Source organism: Columba livia, chromosome 4 (assembly GCF_036013475.1).
Source record: "Columba livia isolate bColLiv1 breed racing homer chromosome 4, bColLiv1.pat.W.v2, whole genome shotgun sequence".
Classification (NCBI taxonomy): Eukaryota; Metazoa; Chordata; class Aves; order Columbiformes; family Columbidae; genus Columba; species Columba livia.
In genome coordinates this window covers 48,173,354-48,192,184 of record NC_088605.1, presented here as the reverse complement: position 1 = coordinate 48,192,184, position 18,831 = coordinate 48,173,354, and the positions used below count along the sequence as shown (strand labels likewise).

The 18,831-nt window shown below is 44.1% G+C and overlaps 1 protein-coding gene across 25 annotated transcripts in view; it reads left to right on the top strand.

Moving 5' to 3' along the window:
• Positions 1–18,831, top strand: part of FAM13A (family with sequence similarity 13 member A) — a 163,762-nt gene that overhangs the window by 36,008 nt on the left and 108,923 nt on the right. For 24 of the 25 annotated variants that reach the window (XM_065061512.1, XM_065061522.1, XM_065061523.1 and 21 more), the window contains one exon: positions 9,255–9,435. The exons of the other annotated variant lie outside the window; for it this stretch is intronic. In XM_065061512.1, the coding sequence (XP_064917584.1) occupies positions 9,255–9,435 (181 nt within the window). The remainder of the gene's footprint in view (positions 1–9,254; positions 9,436–18,831) is intronic. 25 annotated transcript variants of the gene reach the window in all.

The following is an 18,831-nucleotide window of genomic DNA, read 5'->3' as shown; positions in this document are numbered from 1 at the left end:
GTAGATGGGCCTTTGTTTACAGTTAAATGATCAACCAGTTATGCAGGACTGGAGAAGTTATCTGTTCACTTATCGAAGCATGTACAACGGTATTAGTTGCAAAATGGTACCCAGAGGGTGCGTGCATGGGTGTTCTTTTTGCAAACCATGAAGAAAGTAGGTCAAGCTGTTTCTGAGCCAACAGGTTATTAGAAAATAACTTTTAATCTGGGGCCACTTCACTGTACATCTACAGTGAAGGCAATTTCAAGCTCTGTTATAGCCTCTGTATTCCCTCCTGTTGAAGCTTTGCATGGGAAATTTTTGGGGGGATTATGTTAGAGTTCCTTTGGAATATTTTCGGGGATTGGTATTGGCATTTTTTTCAGGCCAGCTGAGATCTTGGCCTGAGAATAACACACAATTACTTCACTTCCTATAAAAATTGCTGGGGAGTGATTCCTCTGGTTAAAAATAACTGGATTGAAAATTACAAATTTTACCTGTAACTGTAACCCTTTTTAATCCTGTCTATATTCTTTGTTACCAAACCAAAGAGTATATAATCAGCCCTTTTATGAAAAAGAGAGAACCCGACCCATCTGTAGTTCAGAAGTCCACACAGCAGGTTTGGCATGCTGTCTGCAGCCTGTGCGGTGTTGTGTGAAGTGGAACTCTGCATACTGCCTCCAAATCCTGACACATTGCTGTTTATATAAATATTCAGCTTAATGCCAAGACTATTTGGCTCTAGAAAACATCACGTAGTGTAACCTAAAGGCTGTTTGGTCTGTCCTGATGTTCTCTCTCTGCCCTTGGAGAAGGGCAGTGGAAGTGGGAGCTGAGAAGGGCCTCTTTCTGTAAATGATGTCGATGGGAGATGTGTGTAGCAAGTGCAGGCCAGGGACACACTGATAGTGGTCTTTGTGTTGGCCAGTCTCCTCAGACCTGCTGACAAATAAGGCTGCTCCTTGCAGGGAGTCCCAGAGTAAAAAATGTCCATCACAGTCTCTTTGTGACTGAGGCTTCGCTGCAGAGCAGAGCTGTGCCTGCCCATGCAAAATGGACTGTACTTACAGAGTGGTGAAATTTCCTTTCAGAAACCTCAGGTGAAAGAAATCAGCAGCTCCAATACAGCAATCCCTGCTTGATTTTATTTATTCCTCTGGCTTTTCATTCCTTATCTTTAATATTGTGATCACTGACTCTTAAGACACTTGTACATACTAGGAACTGTATGCACAGCTCTTATCCCCTTTCACAGGTCACTTCCTTTCAGCAAGACAGGTTGCTGTTATACTTTTCTTTTTTAGCATACAGGAAGCTTTTCCCTTTTGTGAATTTCTTTTTTGTCATTGTCCCTCCTCCAGCAGGGATACAGTGAAATGTGGGCTCCTGTCTTCCTTTGGCACTCAGTCTAATTAAGTTGAATGCTATTTGATCAATCTGGCTTTTTGACATTGCTCCATCTTAGAGAATTTATATTTTTTGGTGGGCAGCAGCTAGATGTGAGTTTTATCTCGCATACCTCCTCCTGCTTACAGCCAGCCGTGACCGGCAAGATTTTGTTTAGTGCCCATGAACAGCTCTGCTAGTTTCAGGGAGGGCGATGGGAGGTGGTATAAAAGAAGCAGCAGATCTCTTCTGGATCAACAGGTCGTTTTCAGGAATGCTTGGTAGCCATCAGCTGTTTGAGTTACATGAATAAGCAAAGCCAAAAATATAGTTTATTTTGGAGGATTTTAGAGGTCAAATTTCAACCTGCACAGTGACTATGAAAATGAAAAAATGAGTGTGAAAATGAATAGATGAGAGCTGACCCTTTAACCACAGTAACTGCAGCAAGTAATATTCACTAGATGTCTGTGGTTATCTAGGCTCTTGTGACATGATTTTAACCTTTTCCTTTGGCTTTTATTATCATTTTGCTGTTATCGGGACTAGTTCAAAACTAGAGAAGTAACTTAAGTTTTCCACATGCAGAAGGTGTTTGTTATGCCGTAAAAACTCTTGGAACTGGATTTCTTATGCAGATGATGACACTAAGCAGAGCTACAAAAGAAGTGAGAGTGCTCTGCTCCCAGTATGTTGGAGTGAAGCATAAATACAGTACTGCAAAGTGCCATAATGATGCAGAGAGAGGGGTGTCAAGTTGGATTTTAATGAGAACCTTCTTACTATGAGGGCTTCCAGTGTTTCTGCTGATGATGCTAGCAAAGTGGTGGGTTTTTCCTTTTCTTTTTTTTCTTTCCCCCCCTGTAGGGGAGGATCGTGTCTGAAGCAGATTGCTTATTGGTGGAGAGGGACTGGAGTCCTGCTTCCCATAGATTGTGGAGGCGGAAAGAAATGCTTTGATTCTTCCAACAGCCCAGTGGGCACAGTGGAACTGCAGCATACAACCTGCTGCCTGTGTGCTGAAGATTGACTTCCTAGGACACATTGATAGCCACAGACAGATGCAAGCTTTTCTATCTGCTCTCCATGCTTTTAGTATGCAAGGCAGCTGGAAGGTATGCAGACGTGGTAGCATGGCACTGAGCTTTAGACTCTCTTCTTCACCTCACAGCAGAGATGATTACCTAGGGCATGACACCGTGCTGATACGGTTTCGGTGCTTCCAGGCTGGAGTTGGTTTGGGTCAGACTATTTGAGACATGAGTAAAGGAATTACACCTGTCAGCAGGCATCCATACCTTTAGTTGGTGTTCGGGCAGCATGCTTTGCAAGGGGAAGGAGTGGCATGAAGTGGGAGGGATTGGGGAATTAGATTGTGTCTATAGCACGTCAAAGAAACTCAATATGTTCATAAATAGGATGAACCATCGGAAAATATGTCCTTCTTGTTGTGATCTGTGGGTGTATACTGAAATTAAATAAGACTGAAAACACCCTTGCAAATGCATCTGTGCCTCCTACACTGTTGAGGCTCCTGTTTCTAGTTAATTAACATTTTTAGGGAGACTGCCTGCCCTTTCCAGTTGCCTGCTTGACTTATCCCTCAGTAGTGAGTCTCTAGCTCAGTTCTGAGGTGCCACACTGCCCTTGCTGGCTTCCTTGGCCCTCCTGTTGTGTCACTCTGTGTTTTGTGTCCATTGACTGCTAAGCTTAGACGTGGCCTGACGCTGCTGGTTTTGTTCCCTTTCTCAGCTCAGAAACCACTATCTCATGCCTGGTTTCAAGCTCTTCTTGGCTGCTCATCCAGCTAGGTTTATCTTGCAGGCCTCTGCTGGGGTGCCATCTGTTTCACATGGCTTCTGTCAGGCTCCCAAAATAAAAAAGTGAGTGCCTTTCACTCTGCCTTGAGAGCACCTTCCCTGTAGCCTTCATTCTTTTTTTATTCCGTTCTCCTTCTCTCGGTGGTATTGAGCAAAATTTTCAGAAGAGTTTCATGTGCTGTTCTGGAAAATCAGGAGTGTGTTTATAGCTGGGCATATCTGAAAATATGCCTTGAATAGAAGTTCCTGAGTTGCCTTTGAAAATCTGTCACTGCGGTTTCCGTTATTGAAAAGCTCATGTGTCTCGTCTCAGAATGCTGCAGTCTCTGAAGCATGTGCTTAGCTTCATACCACCCTGTTTAATCTGACTGGATAAGACAGACTGCACTTGGTAGTCTTGACTTCTGCAGGACAGCTTGTACTGCACAAAATTAGGCATGTACGTAAATGGCACCAAGTCGCACCAAGGGAGGTTTAGATTGGATATTAGGAAGCATTTCTTCGCAGAAAGGGTTGTCAGGCATTGGAACAGGCTGCCCAGGGAAGTGGTGGAGTCACCATCCCTGGAGGGGTTTAAAAGGTGCATAGAGGAAGCTCTTAGGGACATGGTTTAGTGCTAGAGTTAGGTTATGGTTGGACTTGAGGGCCTCTTCCAACCAAAATGATTCTATGATTCTATAAGCTTAGGGCCGTAGTACACTTGATGCTTGTCTGCATGGTTACATAAACAGCCCTGGTGCTCCGGTGTTTCTCTGACGGTCAGCATCAGCTGAGTAAACCTTAGTTATTGACTTTGAAGCAAATGGAAAAATTGTCTAGCAGGTGGACAAAATGAGAAGGAATGCTCCAAGTAATTGGTTGTCATGAGTCAAGACTATTTTGCTCTCTAATAAGTTGAAAAGCTGTTTTATTTGAAGTAATATTATCATGGATACCAGAGGTGCACTTGTCCTGAAAAATATACAAAGTGCATGGAATACTGTGCATGCATATCACTCTCCAAATTCACCACAAATTATAATAGTAGTTTTAAAAAATAAAGCTAAAATCTATTAAGTAAGTGTCAGCAGCAGGAGAATTAGCAAATTGGTTTTGATTTTTGGATCATACTGGGAGAAAGGCTTGAGTTCCTTCCCTTGTTTTTTCACTGGAAAAGGAGGCAAGAGAGAAGAGCCATATTTTGTTTCTCCCGTTTCACAAGGACAAGGAATTTCCTGGCTCAGTAAATGGGGTTTGCTCCCTCATGTTGTTCAGTGTCTTTGTGTCCTTCAATTAGGGTTAATTTCTCAAGATCTTATGATCTGATATCTGTCTCTGTTCTTGGAAGTACACAAATGAACAAAGATTTGGTCGTGCCCAGCAATAAGCATCTCTGATGTTGATCTGCAGCACATAATATATCACAGTTAATGAACAGGGACGTCCTACCCACCAAATGGAACTAATGCCACGAGGCCAATAGCTTTGTTTATTGTCAGACTGTAAACCTTTGTTCAGAGTGGTTTGTGGCAGTTATTAACATCTTTCTAGTTTGGAAGGGAAGGAAAATCCTTCGGTAAATGGAAAAGTACCTTTCAATCCAGAGCCCCGCTGGGAGACTCAGAGAGGCAGTTAGTTCTCAAGGGCAATACCTTGTTAGGTGGTGGGGTAATGGTGTTTTTCTGAGAGATGGGTTTGGCTTTCCTTATCAAAACTGCAGGCAATTTATAGTAGAAAACACTGTGTGCTAGTTCTTTTGTATCTAAAGAGAAGTATGTGAGGAAGTGAATTTTAATGTTCTGCCTATGTGAAAATTAGTTATTAGTTGTGTTTTTTCTTTAAGCTTTATGAAAAGATAGTTAGTAATCCAGTCAGAGACTGTCCAGTCCACTTTGATCAGTGCAAATACAAAACCAATTAAATTCCTTATTGTTATTCCATTTTATTTAGCCCTCAGAAGCATCCTGAAGTTTTGCTGCAGAAATTAAAAAAAAAAAAAAGGATTTCTTGCTGTTAGCAAGCTGATTCATAGTAGTGAAGGCATGGCAGTTCTTGTTCTATATAGCTCTAAAAAAGTGTTGAACGAAATACTTGAAATAAGTAGGCAAATAAGGTTTTTGTTCATTTGCTTCATGCATATTTGATATTTGACTTTTCTGAAGGAACTGATTTCTAAGCTGTAGAAGAAAAGGTTATAATTAAAGAATTGGTTGAAATGTTTGGTCTTGTGATTTGACTGGCACTTTAAACTTTGCCCTGCTGTCATGGAAGAATTCATATTAAGTCTGTGGTACCCAAACAGATACATAAAACTGAATTCTCCATGAGTATAAAGCTAAAAGGCTTCTCTTGTCATGTGCTGTATCGTGCCTGTCATGTGAGGCAGGAAACCTAAGTTTGGAAGCAGATGAAATCCCACAAGTTCAACTGTATGAAGTTGCAAGTACATACAGTTTGGCAAGCAAATTAGTTTAGTGTGTATGTGGGATAAATCCTGTTTATTAGCCACAAAAATGTCTGATTGTAAAATAGAAATCATATTGTGACATTATGGTGCTGTTCTCAGGAGTCACTTTCAGATATTTTTGTACAGACTGATAATTTACACAACTAGCCACTGTTCAAAGCTCTCTGCCCCTGGGATACTGTGCAATCCAGCCCTGGAATATTTCTGAGAAATGAAAAGTAAAAACAAAGATGAAAATTCTGAAGCATTTATACATACCTTGCACTGTGTTCAAAGCTTTTCCTTTTTCCTCCCTCCCTTTTCCTTCCCTCACAAAAATGTTGGGGAAATGTAAAGTGTTCTTTGTTCTGCAACACAAGACATGGATATTTTCCTGCCCATCTTCTCCCCCGCATGCTAGCAGCGGGACACACAGCAGAGGCAGCAAGTACTTGTGGAACCATTTCAGATGCAGCCTGTCTTATTACACGTTCTTGACTAAATACAAATCTTGCAGTGTGAGCAAAGTTTGGTTTTGATTGAACGCTGGGTGAATCTCCTTGCTAAGGACCATAATGTCCTCTGAATGAAAAAACCCCTTGTTACCCTATGCGTGGGGAGGATGTCTGTATTCCCATGGTAAGCCAGCTGCTACTTTGGGACAAGGCAATCTGTTACAGAGAACACAGGGAGTTCGCATTTAGTGCGAGCTCACTCTTCTGTGTGGAATAAAGACATTCTTCCAGCTACTAGAACTGTTTTTAAACCTTGATGTACATCTCTAGGGAAAAAGCAATTACCCAACAACAATCTCATAACATTAACACCATCAACCTATAAGGCTGATAAACAAAGAAAAAAGTACTAGAAATGCACAGCTTCCTTCATGTTAATGGACAATGATTGTAATTAGATCGCTGAGGAAGACCTTCAGGGCTGAGGTACTCTGTCTGAAAATGCTGTTGCACAAAACACCAAGAACTCTGCATATGTGAGAGTTTCAGTGAAAATTCATTTTGGTGGAGAATAGAAATGAATAATTCCAAGCATTAAGGCATCCTGTTATGCCATAAAGGGAAGGAAACACTAAATTGTTTTCAAAACTTTGCTTTTATTAACATGTAAACCCAAGATTTTGGTGGGTACAAATTACTTTTTGTAAAGTGTTTTGGGGGTGGAGGAGGGGAGTAAAGAATTTTGAAGGTTTGGAGTTCAATTCCAGAAACAGAACACAATTAAGTAGAAGCTGTAAGGCCAAGCTTGTGTTCACTGCCTGGATCTGTATAAACTCAACATCTGTGAAGCTCATGCAACTTTTGCTTAAAGTTAAAAACAAACAAACGCAAACCAACAAAAGCCTGGTAGTCTGGACGTCCATAAATCCATGGGTCCAGATGAGATGCACCTGTGGGTGCTGAGGGAGCTGGCTGAAGTCATTGTTGGACCGCTCTCCATCATCTTTGCCAAGTCTTGGGAAACGGGAGAGGTGCCCGAGAATTGGAGGAAAGCAAATGTCACTCCAGTCTTCAAAAAGGGCAAGAAGGAGAACCCAGGTAATTATAGACCAGTCAGCCTCACCTCTGTACTTGGGAAAGTAATGGAACAGCTTATCCTTGGTGCCATCTCAAGGCATATCAAGGATAAGAGGGTTATTAGGGGCAGTCAGCATGGCTTTACCAAGGGTAAGTCATGCTTGACCAACCTCATAGCCTTTTATGAGAATGTAACAAGGTGGATGGATGATGGCAGAGCGGTGGATGTGGTCTACCTTGACTTCAGTAAAGCCTTTGACACAGTCTCCCACAGCATCCTCACAGCTAAGTTGAGGAGGTGTGGTCTGGACAATAGAGTAGTGAGGTGGGTTGCACACTGGCTTAAGGAGAGAAGCCAGAGAGTGGTAGTCAATGGTGTGGAGTCTAGTTGGAGGCCTGTATCTAGTGGAGTGCCTCAGGGGTCAGTGCTGGGGCCAGTATTATTCAATATATTCCTTAACGGTTTAGACGAGGGAATAGAGTGTACTATCAGCAAGTTTGCTGATGACACTAAGCTGGGAGGAGTGGCTGACACGCCAGAAGGCTGTGCTGCCATCCAGCGGGACCTGGACAGGCTGGAGAGTTGGGTGGGGAATAACCTGATGAAATTTAACAAGGGGAAGAGTAGAGTCCTGCATCTGGACGCGAACAACCCCAGGTTCCAGTATAGGCTGGTGAATGACCTATTAGAAAGCAGTGTAGGGGAAAGGGACCTGGTGGTCCTGGTGGACAACAGGATGACCATGACTGTGCCCTTGTGGCCAGGAAGGCCAATGGCATCCTGGGGTGTATTAGAAGGGGGGTGGTTAGTAGATCGAGAGAGGTTCTCCTTCCCCTCTACTCCACCCTGGTGAGACCCCATCTGGAGTACTGTGTCCAGTTCTGGGCCCCTCAGTTCAAGAAGGACAGGGAACTGCTGGAGAGGGTCCGGCGTAGGGCAACAAAGATGATTAATGGAGTGGAACATCTCCCTTATGAAGAAAGGCTGAGGGAGCTGGGTCTCTTTAGTTTGGAGAAGAGGAGACTAAGGGGGGCCTTATTAATGTCTGTAGGTATATAAAAGGTGAGTGCCAAGAGGATGGAGCCCGGCTCTTCTCGGTGGCAAACAATGGTAGGACAAGGGGTAATGGGATCAAGCTGGAACACAAGAGGTTCTGCTTAAATTTGAGAAGAAACTTCTCAGTGAGGGTGACGGAGCACTGGAACAGGCTTCCCAGGGAGATTGTGGAGTCTCCTTCCCTGGAGACATTCAAGACCCACCTGGACATGTTCCTGTGTGACCTCCTCTAGGCATTCCTGCTCTGGCAGGGGGATCGGAGTAGATGATCTGCTGAGGTCCCTTCCCATCCCAAACATACTGTGATACTGTGTGTGATACTTTAATATTACTCAGTTCAGTATGTGAAACTTTTATCCATAGTTAAGTTCTAGAAGATTGTACAGTATAACAAGGCTACTCTAACATTAGCTCAAGTTTTGGCTCATTATGATGTACAATACTGCCCTGAACAGCCTTTTTTCTATAAGAAGTATGCCTCACCTGAGACTTAGTACTGAGTTGTCACTCTGACAGAAGATTCAAAATTGAGCTTTTCATAAAATGTACTCATAGAAAGTACTGTATTCTAACACCACCTGCATTTCAGGAGCCTGCTTGTTTTACTGTTCTTGCCTTCTTCTTTTTTGTTCTTTTTGAAGGTTTTAATGGGAGGGGCAACTAAAACAGAGTATGAGATGGGGTTTAGGAAGCAGAGAAAACATTCAGAAGAAGCAGGAGATTGAGTAAAGCTGGAGTTAATGCAGACCCAGCTCTCTACTTTGTGGGAATAAACATGCTCCAATGCTGTTAGCTATGAGTACTGCTGATTCTGCTCAGGGAAACAGTTACAACATAAAGGTGAACATGAAACAGTGCCAGTGTTGGTGAAGATGAACCTCAGGGGAAAGATGAAGACAATTTTGAGGGGTTTGGAGGATTCTGTGTCTCTGAACAGATATAAGACTAAATTATAGATCCCGCTGCTTGCTCTCACCCATAATAAGTAAATTGGCAGCAATGTAGAAAACCATATACGTATGTTTTTCTTCTCTTGTTTTTCTTAGACTCTAGAAATGACATGCAGAAGGAAAGTAACTTGAAAGAACTCCTTAAAGAACTGCCTGATGCTCATTACTGCCTGCTGAAGTATCTGTGCCAGTTCCTGGTAAAGGTTGCTGAACATCATGTAGAGAACAGGATGAACCTTTGCAATCTTGCCACTGTGTTTGGACCAAACTGCTTTCAGTAAGTACAGGTTTTCGCTTTTCCCCATATGTTGATGGAGAGTGTAACAGAGCAGATGGCCAGAAATGTAGTTCAGAACTCTAATTTGTCAGGGTAATCAAACAGAGGCAAGAAGTGGGGCTTTGTGATTAATTAGTGCTAAAGCTGTTGTTTGAGCTGAATGGAGTTGAGTTGCTCTCCCATCTCCTCTTGCTGTTTTGCTAAACAGTTGGTCAGTTTTCTATTCTGTGTCAACAGCAAAGCAGGAATATAACAATGACAGGCCTTCAGACTGTGTAAGTGCAAGGAGACTTGTGCTCATACAGCTTTCTTCCTTTGCCATCTGACAATATGGATGCTTCTCTTCAGAAGGCTTTCAAAAAGGATACCTGGGGGAAAAGGACTCCTACGCACTAGTGATGCAGTGCACCGTTAACATCTACACCCCAGTCTTGTCTGTAATACACTCACTAGCTGGAATCTGAGATCTAAGACATGGGAGGCAGGTAGGGACTTCAGTCATCAGTCTTGAAAGATATGTGGTATCAGGAAAAAGAGACAGTGGGTTCCTTACAGCAAATGTCAGATTTGTATTGATCTTTTTAAATAAATTTCTCTCTTGAATATTACTGAGTCGCTGCCCACCAGCAGTGATACATGGGAAAGGTTTATCTCACAGGGGCAAAAAAATGCTGGGACAGGAATTAGCAGGACTCATTTGGAGAGTTTTAAACTAGATTCAAAGGGGGATGGGGTTGTAGCTGGGCTTGCACCAATGGGGCAGCACTCTAGTATTGATGAAGACTGGGAGGCCTCCCACCCCCCTAGGGTGAAATAGGTGTGCTCAGCTCGGTCTCTGAAATGCCTGGACACCAGTGCACACAGCATGGGGAATAAACAGGAGGAGTTAGAAACGTGTTCGGGCAGGAGATTGTGTTCTGGTGGCAATTACAGAGACATGGTGGGACAGCTCACATGACTGGAATGTGGTCATGGATGGCTGTGTCCTTTTCAGGAAAGACAGGCCAGCCAGGCAATGTGGTGGAGTTGCTCTTTACGTGAGAGAGCAACTACAATGTATTGAGTACTGTCCAGGGGTGGATGAGGAGCGAGTTGAGAGTCTATGGGTGAGAATTAAGGGGCAGGCTGGCAGGGATGATACTGTTGTGGATGTCTATTACAGGCCACCAGATCAGGGTGAGGAAGTTGATGAGGCCTTCTACAGGCAGCTGAGAGTGGCCTCACAGTCACAGGCCCTGGTTGCTGTGGGGGATTTTAACTAACCCTGATGTTTGCCTGAAGGACTACTCTGCCAGCCAGCCACAGTCCAGGAGGTTCATCCAGTGCATTGATTATAACTTCGTGATGCAAATGGTGGAGGAGCCAACTAGGAGAGGTGCACTGCTGGATCTCATCCTCACTAACAAGGAGGGTCTCACTGAAGCAGTAAAGGTTGAGGGCTGCCTTGGTTGCAGCGACCATGAGATGGTGGAGTTCAGGATCTCGTGTGGCAGGAACAGAATAGCAAGCAGAATCACAACCCTGGACTTCAATAGAGCCAGCTTTGGCCTTAGGCAAGGGTACTTGAAGGTAAAGGGGTCCAAGATAGCTGGTTAGCATTCAGGAACTGCTTCTACCAAGCTCAAGATCAGAGCATCCTGACACATAGGAAGTCAAGGAAAAGAGCCAGGATACCTGCGTGGTTAAACAGGGAACTGCTGGGCAAACTCAAATGGAAGAGGAGAGTCTACAGATCATGGAAGGAGGGGCTGGCCACTTGGGAAGGATGTAAGGCTGTTGTCAAAGGGTGTAGGGAGGCAACTAGGAAAGCTAAGGCCTCCTTAGAGTTAAACCTGGCAAGAGGGGTCAAGGACAACAGAAAGAGCTTCTTCGAATGTATGGTAGATAGAACTAACAGTAGAGGCAGTGTAGGTCCACTGATGAGTGAGAAGGGTGCCCTGGTGACAGAAGATACAGAGAAGACAGAGTTACTGAATGCCTTCTTGGTCTCTGTGTACGCTGCCAGCAGCTGTCATGAGGAGCCCCATACCCCTGAGGCCCCAGAAGAAGTCAGGACAATGGAGGAGTTTGCGTTAGTTGATGAGGACTGGGTTAGGGACCAATTAAGCAGTCTGGACATCCATAAATCCATGGGTCCAGATGGGATGCACCCGTGGGTGCTGATGCAGCTGGCTGAAGTCGCTGCTAGGCCACTTCTCCATCATCTTTGCTAAGTCTTGGGAAACGGGAGAGGTGCCTGAGGACTGGAGGAAAGCAAATGTCACTCCAGTCTTTGAAAAGGGCAGGAAGGAGGACCTGAGTAACTGTAGACCAGTCAGCCTCACCTCCATCCCTGGGAAAGTGATGGAACAACTTATCCTTGGTGCCATCTCAAGGCATATGAAGTATAAGAGGGTCATTAGGGGCAGTCAACATGGCTTCACCAAGGGGAAGTCATGCCTGACCAATCTCATAGACTTTTATGAGGACATAACCAGGTGGATAGATGATGGTAAAGCAGTGAATGTAGTCTATCTTGATTTAAGTAAAGCATTTGACACAGTCTCGCACAGCATCCTCGCAGGTAAACTGAGAAGGTGTGGTCTGGATGATTGGGTAGTGAGGTGGACTGGGAACTGGCTGAAGGAAAGAAGCCAGAGAGTTGTGGTCAATGGGGCAGAGTCTAGTTGGAGTGCCTCAAGGGTCGGTACTGGGACCAGTACTATTCAATGTGTTCATCAACAACTTGGATGAGAGAATAGAGTGCACTGTCGGCAAGTTTGCTGATGACACCAAGCTGGGAGGAGTGACTGACACACCAGAAGACTGCTGCCATCCAGCGAGACCTGGACAGGCTGGAGAGTTGGACGAGGAAAAATTTAATGAAATAGAACAAGGGCAAGTGTAGAATCTTAGATCTGGGCAGGAACAACCCCAGGTTCCAGTATAAGTTGGGGAATGACCTGTTGGAGAGCACTGTAGGGGAAAGGGACCAGGGGGTCCTGGTGGACAGCAGAATGACCATGAGCCAGCACTGTGCCCTTGTGGCCAGGAAGGACAATGGCATCCTGGGTGTATTAGAAGGGGGATGGTTAGCAGGTCGAGAGAGGTTCTCCTCCCCCTCTACTCTGTCCTGGTGAGACCACATCTGGAATATTGTGCCCAGTTCTGGGGCCCCTCAGTTCAAGAAGGACAGGGAACTGCTGGAGAGAGTCCAGCACAGAGCCACGAAGATGATTAAGGGAGTGGAGCATCTCCTGTATGAGGAAAGGCTGAGGGAGCTGTGTCTCTAGCTTGGAGAAGAGGAGACTGAGGGGTGACCTCATTAATGTTCATAAATATATAAAGGGTGAGTGTCATGAGGATGGAGCCAGGCTGCTCTTGGTGACAACTAATGATAAGACAAGGGGCAGTGGATACAAACTGGAGCACAGGAGGTTCCACTTAAATATGAGAAGAAACTTATTCACAGTGGGGGTAACAGAACACTGGAACAGGCTGCCCATGGGGGTTGTGGAGTCTCCTACTCTGGAGACATTCAAAACCCACCTTCACACATTCCTGTGTAACCTCCTCTAGGTGTTCCTGCTCCGGCAGGGGGATTGTACTAGATGATCTTTTGAGGTCCCTTCCAATATCTAACATTCTGTGAGTTCCCTGATGAGACTTAGGTTAAATTAATTGCCTGATGAAACTACCTCCCTAGGCTTCCTCTGTAGCCAGTGGAAAGATGGAGGCTTCTTTAAAGAGAAAAAGAAATTAAGTTCCTTGTATTGAGCGAGTTCCAGATACCTAAGATAGATGCTGCCTGCTCTCTTTTTAAAGGAGCGTATCTTTTTCCATTGATTAGGGAAGGAACACACAGAGATGAGACATTTAGACCAAAGCTTGTCCTTGCTGCCTCGTCTTAAGATGTTACTTGTGGATGATGAAGGTGAACGTGTCAGGATTAAAGCATTCGCTGTGTTAATGCAAAAAGATAAAGCATATTTTGAAAAGAATTGTCTTCCTTTCCAAAAGAAAGAAAACTCAAAAGACAGCAGTCTGTGCAGGAATTCATGAATATGAGAGTTAGTGGAAGCACAGTACTTAAAATTTCTGACAATGAAAAGCAAAGCAATTTTTAAAGGTTGTATTTGTATGGGCAGTTTGGGAATTTCTGTCTAAATGTATTAGTGGGGTTAAGAACATACAAAATAGATCAGAAGTATCTGACTCCCATGGCTAAATCTCTATGCCTCAAACTCCCAAGTGGCTATTAGAATAATTTTTAGTTTATTCATCACTTTATTCAGGAAAGTTGAAAAATGAGCTCTGCATACTTTTTGGTGTAGAATGCAGAGATTTGCAATTTGGAATTGCAGTTGGCATTCCTAAGATTAAACCAAAGCATTCTTCTTAAAAGCTGTGTAGTTGTTGCATCAACTGTTCTCTGCTCCTAAGATGACACAGAAGAGATGTAACCATTTTTGTAATGTATAGGGTCCATGTATAGGAGGGGTAAACTGTGTAATTCTGTTGCAGAAGACTGAGAAAGGTGGAGTTCACTGGAGATTAAAACACAATGGCCCTCGTGGCCACATATGAATGCAGCCAGCCCTGTGTTCGTGACACACATTGAAATAAATGCTCATATAGCAAAACAGGCAATGAAAGCAAGGCTTGACACTTAAAAAATTGCTAATGTGTTTTTCAGAAGACCCAAATATGTTGGAATTATGGATGAAGGTGTTTATTTAAGCTAAGTTTCACCATCTGGTAATTCAGCTATGTTTCATCAGATCTTGATCTTTTCAAGGTAGTTCAGGATTGTGGTCCAGACACAAAGATTGTGAGCAACAGTTCAAATACCCTTTTCTTACGTGTTAATGGATGCAGTCTTAAATTGCTGGAACTGTGACCATCTGTATCAACAAAGATTTGATAGGAGGATGAAAAAAAATTTGCAGCACTTGGCTTAGCCAGCTTGGCCAAGCAGCCAAAGGGAGATCCTCAAAATGCAGTTCAGAGCTCTGGGAGTAAGGCAGCCTGAAGCCTGCTTGGCAAGGGCTCTCTTACTACTGGCTAAAGGCAGCCCCTCGAGAGACTAGCTGCAGAAATTAGATGTCAGCAGATGGTTGAAGCGTTGTGTTGTTTGTTCAGGGTGCCGTATGGGGTGTTTCTGTGGGACAGGGAAACAAGGCTTAGCATCCAGCTTGCCAGCAATTACACTGCTGAAACAGGAAGATCTGGGATTTTTCTGTCAGAAATTCACACTCATGTCTAAAATCAGTGTCAGAGTCTGTGCAGCCAGTGCACAATGTCAGAGGAGATAAAGCCCATCTGCTGATAGTGAAGGATTGCTTTCTGCAAGGTATTTTTACTGACATTTTAGCTATTTAAGTATATTATCTTTTACTCCATAACTGAAGCCGTTTAACAATTGAACACATCGCATTGTTGGGCCACTTTCCAGCCATTAAGACTTCATCTTAATTCTCTTAATCTCATTCTATTTTTCTTTGTCATGTTCTCAGTAATTTATCTCATCTCCTAAACTTCCAGCTCTTATTACTTTTATCTTATCCACTACTTCCCCTGCTTCCTTACTTGCTGTTTGACAAACTGCACTGGTGCTTTTCTAATGAAAGGTTATCATGTGCTTTCTGTATTTCTAATGAGTAGAAGAGGGGAGAAATGGCTGTGTTTCTTGTAATGAAGTGTGATGTAAGGCATAGGAAAATGTAAAGGGCAAGGTCGAACAGCTCAAAAAAGGAAAATACGATGGTGTGAGATTTAGTGCACTGTTTTCTTCTAACTTGGATTGTTCAGATTTATTGTAATGGAAGCCCAAGGTCAAGTATAGAAAGATATGCAGCCTTTGAGGAACAATGAGCATGAAGGTATAGGAGCAAAAATAGTTGTCTTTTCAGTCACTGGGCTGATCTGTGTGGCATATTAACACTTGCAGTGTGGTTATCCTTGGAGGAAGGTCTTGTCTGTTGACCTGAATTTCAGCTCCTGTAAGGCAGTAGCCTCAGCTATGGCGCGTTCTGTGGCTCCACTCAGGGCTCACAACTTGTGCTGAAGAGGAAAGAGAGAACCAGCTGGGTTTTCTCCTCTCCTCTCTGCTCTCTTGGAGCTGGGAATTAGAGATGCTGCTGCACTAATCCTGTCCTTTGTTTGGGATGGTAAAAGGTCTGCCAGTTACAGAGTAAGCAGAGGATCCTTTTGCAGCTCTCAGAGAGTTATCTGTGTGTGGTCTCTATCTTTCCAGCCCCCATTAACCTGACTTAGTTTCATTCCAACTTTTGAGGGATTGCTTCATCTCCCTAAAAGTGGCTGGTAAATGCAGGCATCCAGTTAAAATGCTGGAGTTAGATGCAGTTATTTCTGTATGATGACTACATAATAGAAGGGTTATACAAAAAAGTATTGGGTATAGAGAAAAGGTAGGTTGTCTTTAGGTATGGAGAAAATGTAGATTATATGTAAGGTAGCTGTAGATATTTCAGAGTCTACAGACACAAATATGAGCCTGTTTTCAGCTGCACCAGTTTGTGGTCCGGTGTGTTAAGACTTTCATCAGCTGAAGTACAGTGCCGAGTTGTGGCCATGAGGTTACATCTGTTATAGACATAGTAACATCTGTCCAGAGGGACAGAGCATACTGCCTGAAGTCTAACCTCTTAAGATTACTGCAGCTCTGCTCTCAAAACCTTCATTTGTGCTTGTTGAGGGGCTTATGGGCATCTGAGGTACTAATGAAAATGTTTTGCAAAGGCTGGAGAAACGAAAAATCCTGTCCTTTCATTCTTTGCAGGATCCCTAGGAGAATGGTAAGGTGACTTTATGGTGTTCCTGTACAAAAAGTACTGTACAAATAGCAAAAGTAGCAGTCAGACAAGAGAGAGCATATAGACCGCAGTGGTTTTAAATTTGGATTATGGTGCTGTCATTCCATATTTCTGCAAAGCCACCTAAGGAAATGATAATGTGCATTCTTCATCTCAGACAGGGTGGCGTCAAACACTGTTGGGAATTTGTAATGAGCTGCAGTGTTTCACATGGAAATTGCTGGTTCTCAGTTGTGACGGGGAGCTGTCAGTAGTTGTTGCCTGGAGAAGTCAGTGATCAGAAGTTCAGTGATCTTGGTCCAGCTCCTCACAGTCAGATGACTACATCCCAAGTCCTCCTGGCCCTCATTTCCACTTGAAGCAGGTTTCTCAGGTGTGGTGGATGGTGAAAGAGCCTTGCAGTGATGTGTGTATTATGCCAGATGCAGTCAGGTCTGGATGTGTTACTGTGCCACTCACAGTAGAATCTGGAGATTCTCTCTCATAAGCCCACTCTGCATTTAGCCTGTTAGAGCTTGTTTACAGGGACCCTGAGGAAAATTCTTTAACACATGAAATGTAAGTAATTCCTTCATAATGAGTTATGATCATTTCAGTTCTGAGTAAGAGTTGTGACACAGGGCTTTGATGTGGTTTAACCCATTTGAGACTAGCTTCATTGAGCATCCCTATGGAAGCAGGCACACTCTTGGCTTAAAGTGGTCTGGTGGAACCAAAAGAACAAGTGAGCACTGGACTGCATGGATGTGAGAGGCAGGCAGCTGTGGTGGGTGGGCCAGGCAAGCTGGTGCGACATTGTGCGGAAGTGTGAAATACTGCTGGGTTTCATATTTTGAAATGAAGGGCTGACAACTTTATCCTATTCCCAAGTAAAGTTTTAGCTTTGAGAACTACTGCTTTTTCTGCTTTAAAGTGGCTTCTAAATATCCTGTAAAACACGTGATGCTAATGCACCTTTGCCCTCAGCCCTGCTTGACTGAGTTAAATGCTGTTAATGCTGGTGCCTCATTTAAACAAACTACATTTTTTCCAAATACTTAATGTGGAGCTGCTGTGCTTTGTGCACAGGTCACTCTGAGCATCTGTCTCAGAAAGACAGGGTGTCTGAGGAACCTAAAGGGGGACACTAGAGCGTTTGCTTCTGTCACTGCCTGTGCTATGTATCTGTTCATGCCTTTGCAAGCTACTGCGAGAACTCAGAGTTTTCTAGCTGAAATCTCTAAAATAGAACTGAACCCATCAACATGGGGCCAGTATTATTCAATATATTCATTAACGATTTAGACGAGGGAATAGAGTGTACTATCAGCAAGTTTGCTGATGACACTAAGCTGTGAGGAGTGGCTGACACGCCAGAAGGCTGTGCTGCCATCCAGCGGGACCTGGACAGGCTGGAGAGTTGGGCGGGGAATAACCTGATGAAATTTAACAAGGGAAAGTGTCGAGTCCTGCATCTGGGCAGGAACAACCCCAGGTTCCAGTATAGGTTGGGAAATTACATATTAGAGAGCAGTGTAGAGGAAAGGGACCTGGGGGTCCTGGTAGACAACAGGATGACCATGAGCCAGCACTGTGCCCTTGTGGCCAGGAAGGACAATGGCATCCTGGGGTGTATTAGAAGGGGGGTGGCTAGTAGATCGAGAGAGATTCTCCTTCCCCTCTACTCCGCCCTGGTGAGACCACATCTGGAATATTGTGTCCAGTTCTGGAAGTTCTGTGTCAGTTCAAGAAGGACAGGGAACTGCTGGAGAGGGTCCAGCGCAGGGCAACGAAGATGATTAAGGGAGTGGAGCATCTCCCTTATGAAGAAAGGCTGAGGGAGCTGGGTCTCTTTAGTTTTGAGAAGAGGAGACTAAGGGGGGACCTCATTAATGTTTATAAATATATAAAGGGTGAGTGCCATGAGGATGGAGCCAGGCTCTTCTCGGTGGCAAACATTGATAGGACAAGGGGTAATGGGATCAAGCTGGAACACAAGAGGTTTGCTTAAATTTGAGAAAAAACTTCTTCTCAGTGAGGGTGACAGAGCACTGGAACAGGCTGCCCAGGGAGGTTGTGGAGTCTCCTTCTCTGAAGACATTCAAAACCCGCCTGGACATGTTCCTGTGCGACCTCATCTAGGTGTTCCTGCTCCAGCAGGGGGATTGGACTAGATGGTCTTTTGAGGTCCCTTCCAATCACAAACATACTGTGATACTGTGAACATTTTTTCTTCCAGAAATGACCACAGAAATTACAGGTTTACTACTCCCTTATAAAAAATGTGTTTCTGGTAGTGAAGCTGATGTTGTGCTGCCATTTCTGGCTGTAAGGGGATCAAATCCTCCTGTTGAGGGTTTTGTAACTGGAGTAAGCGTGGAGAGTTTTTGGGCCGTGTGCTGCGAACAAGCCAGCGCTTGATGTGACTGAGGTGCACTAGGACCGCACGGAAGTAAACAGAAGCTGGTCTGTCTTCCCGCCTAAAGCTGCAGGAGGGGCACTGTCATCAGTGCGCGTGAATAGCTCGTGGACAGTGCCCTGCAGCGAATCACCATAGGCGGGGGACGCGTGACTGCAGAGAGTAACCAATCGTTGCCTGTGT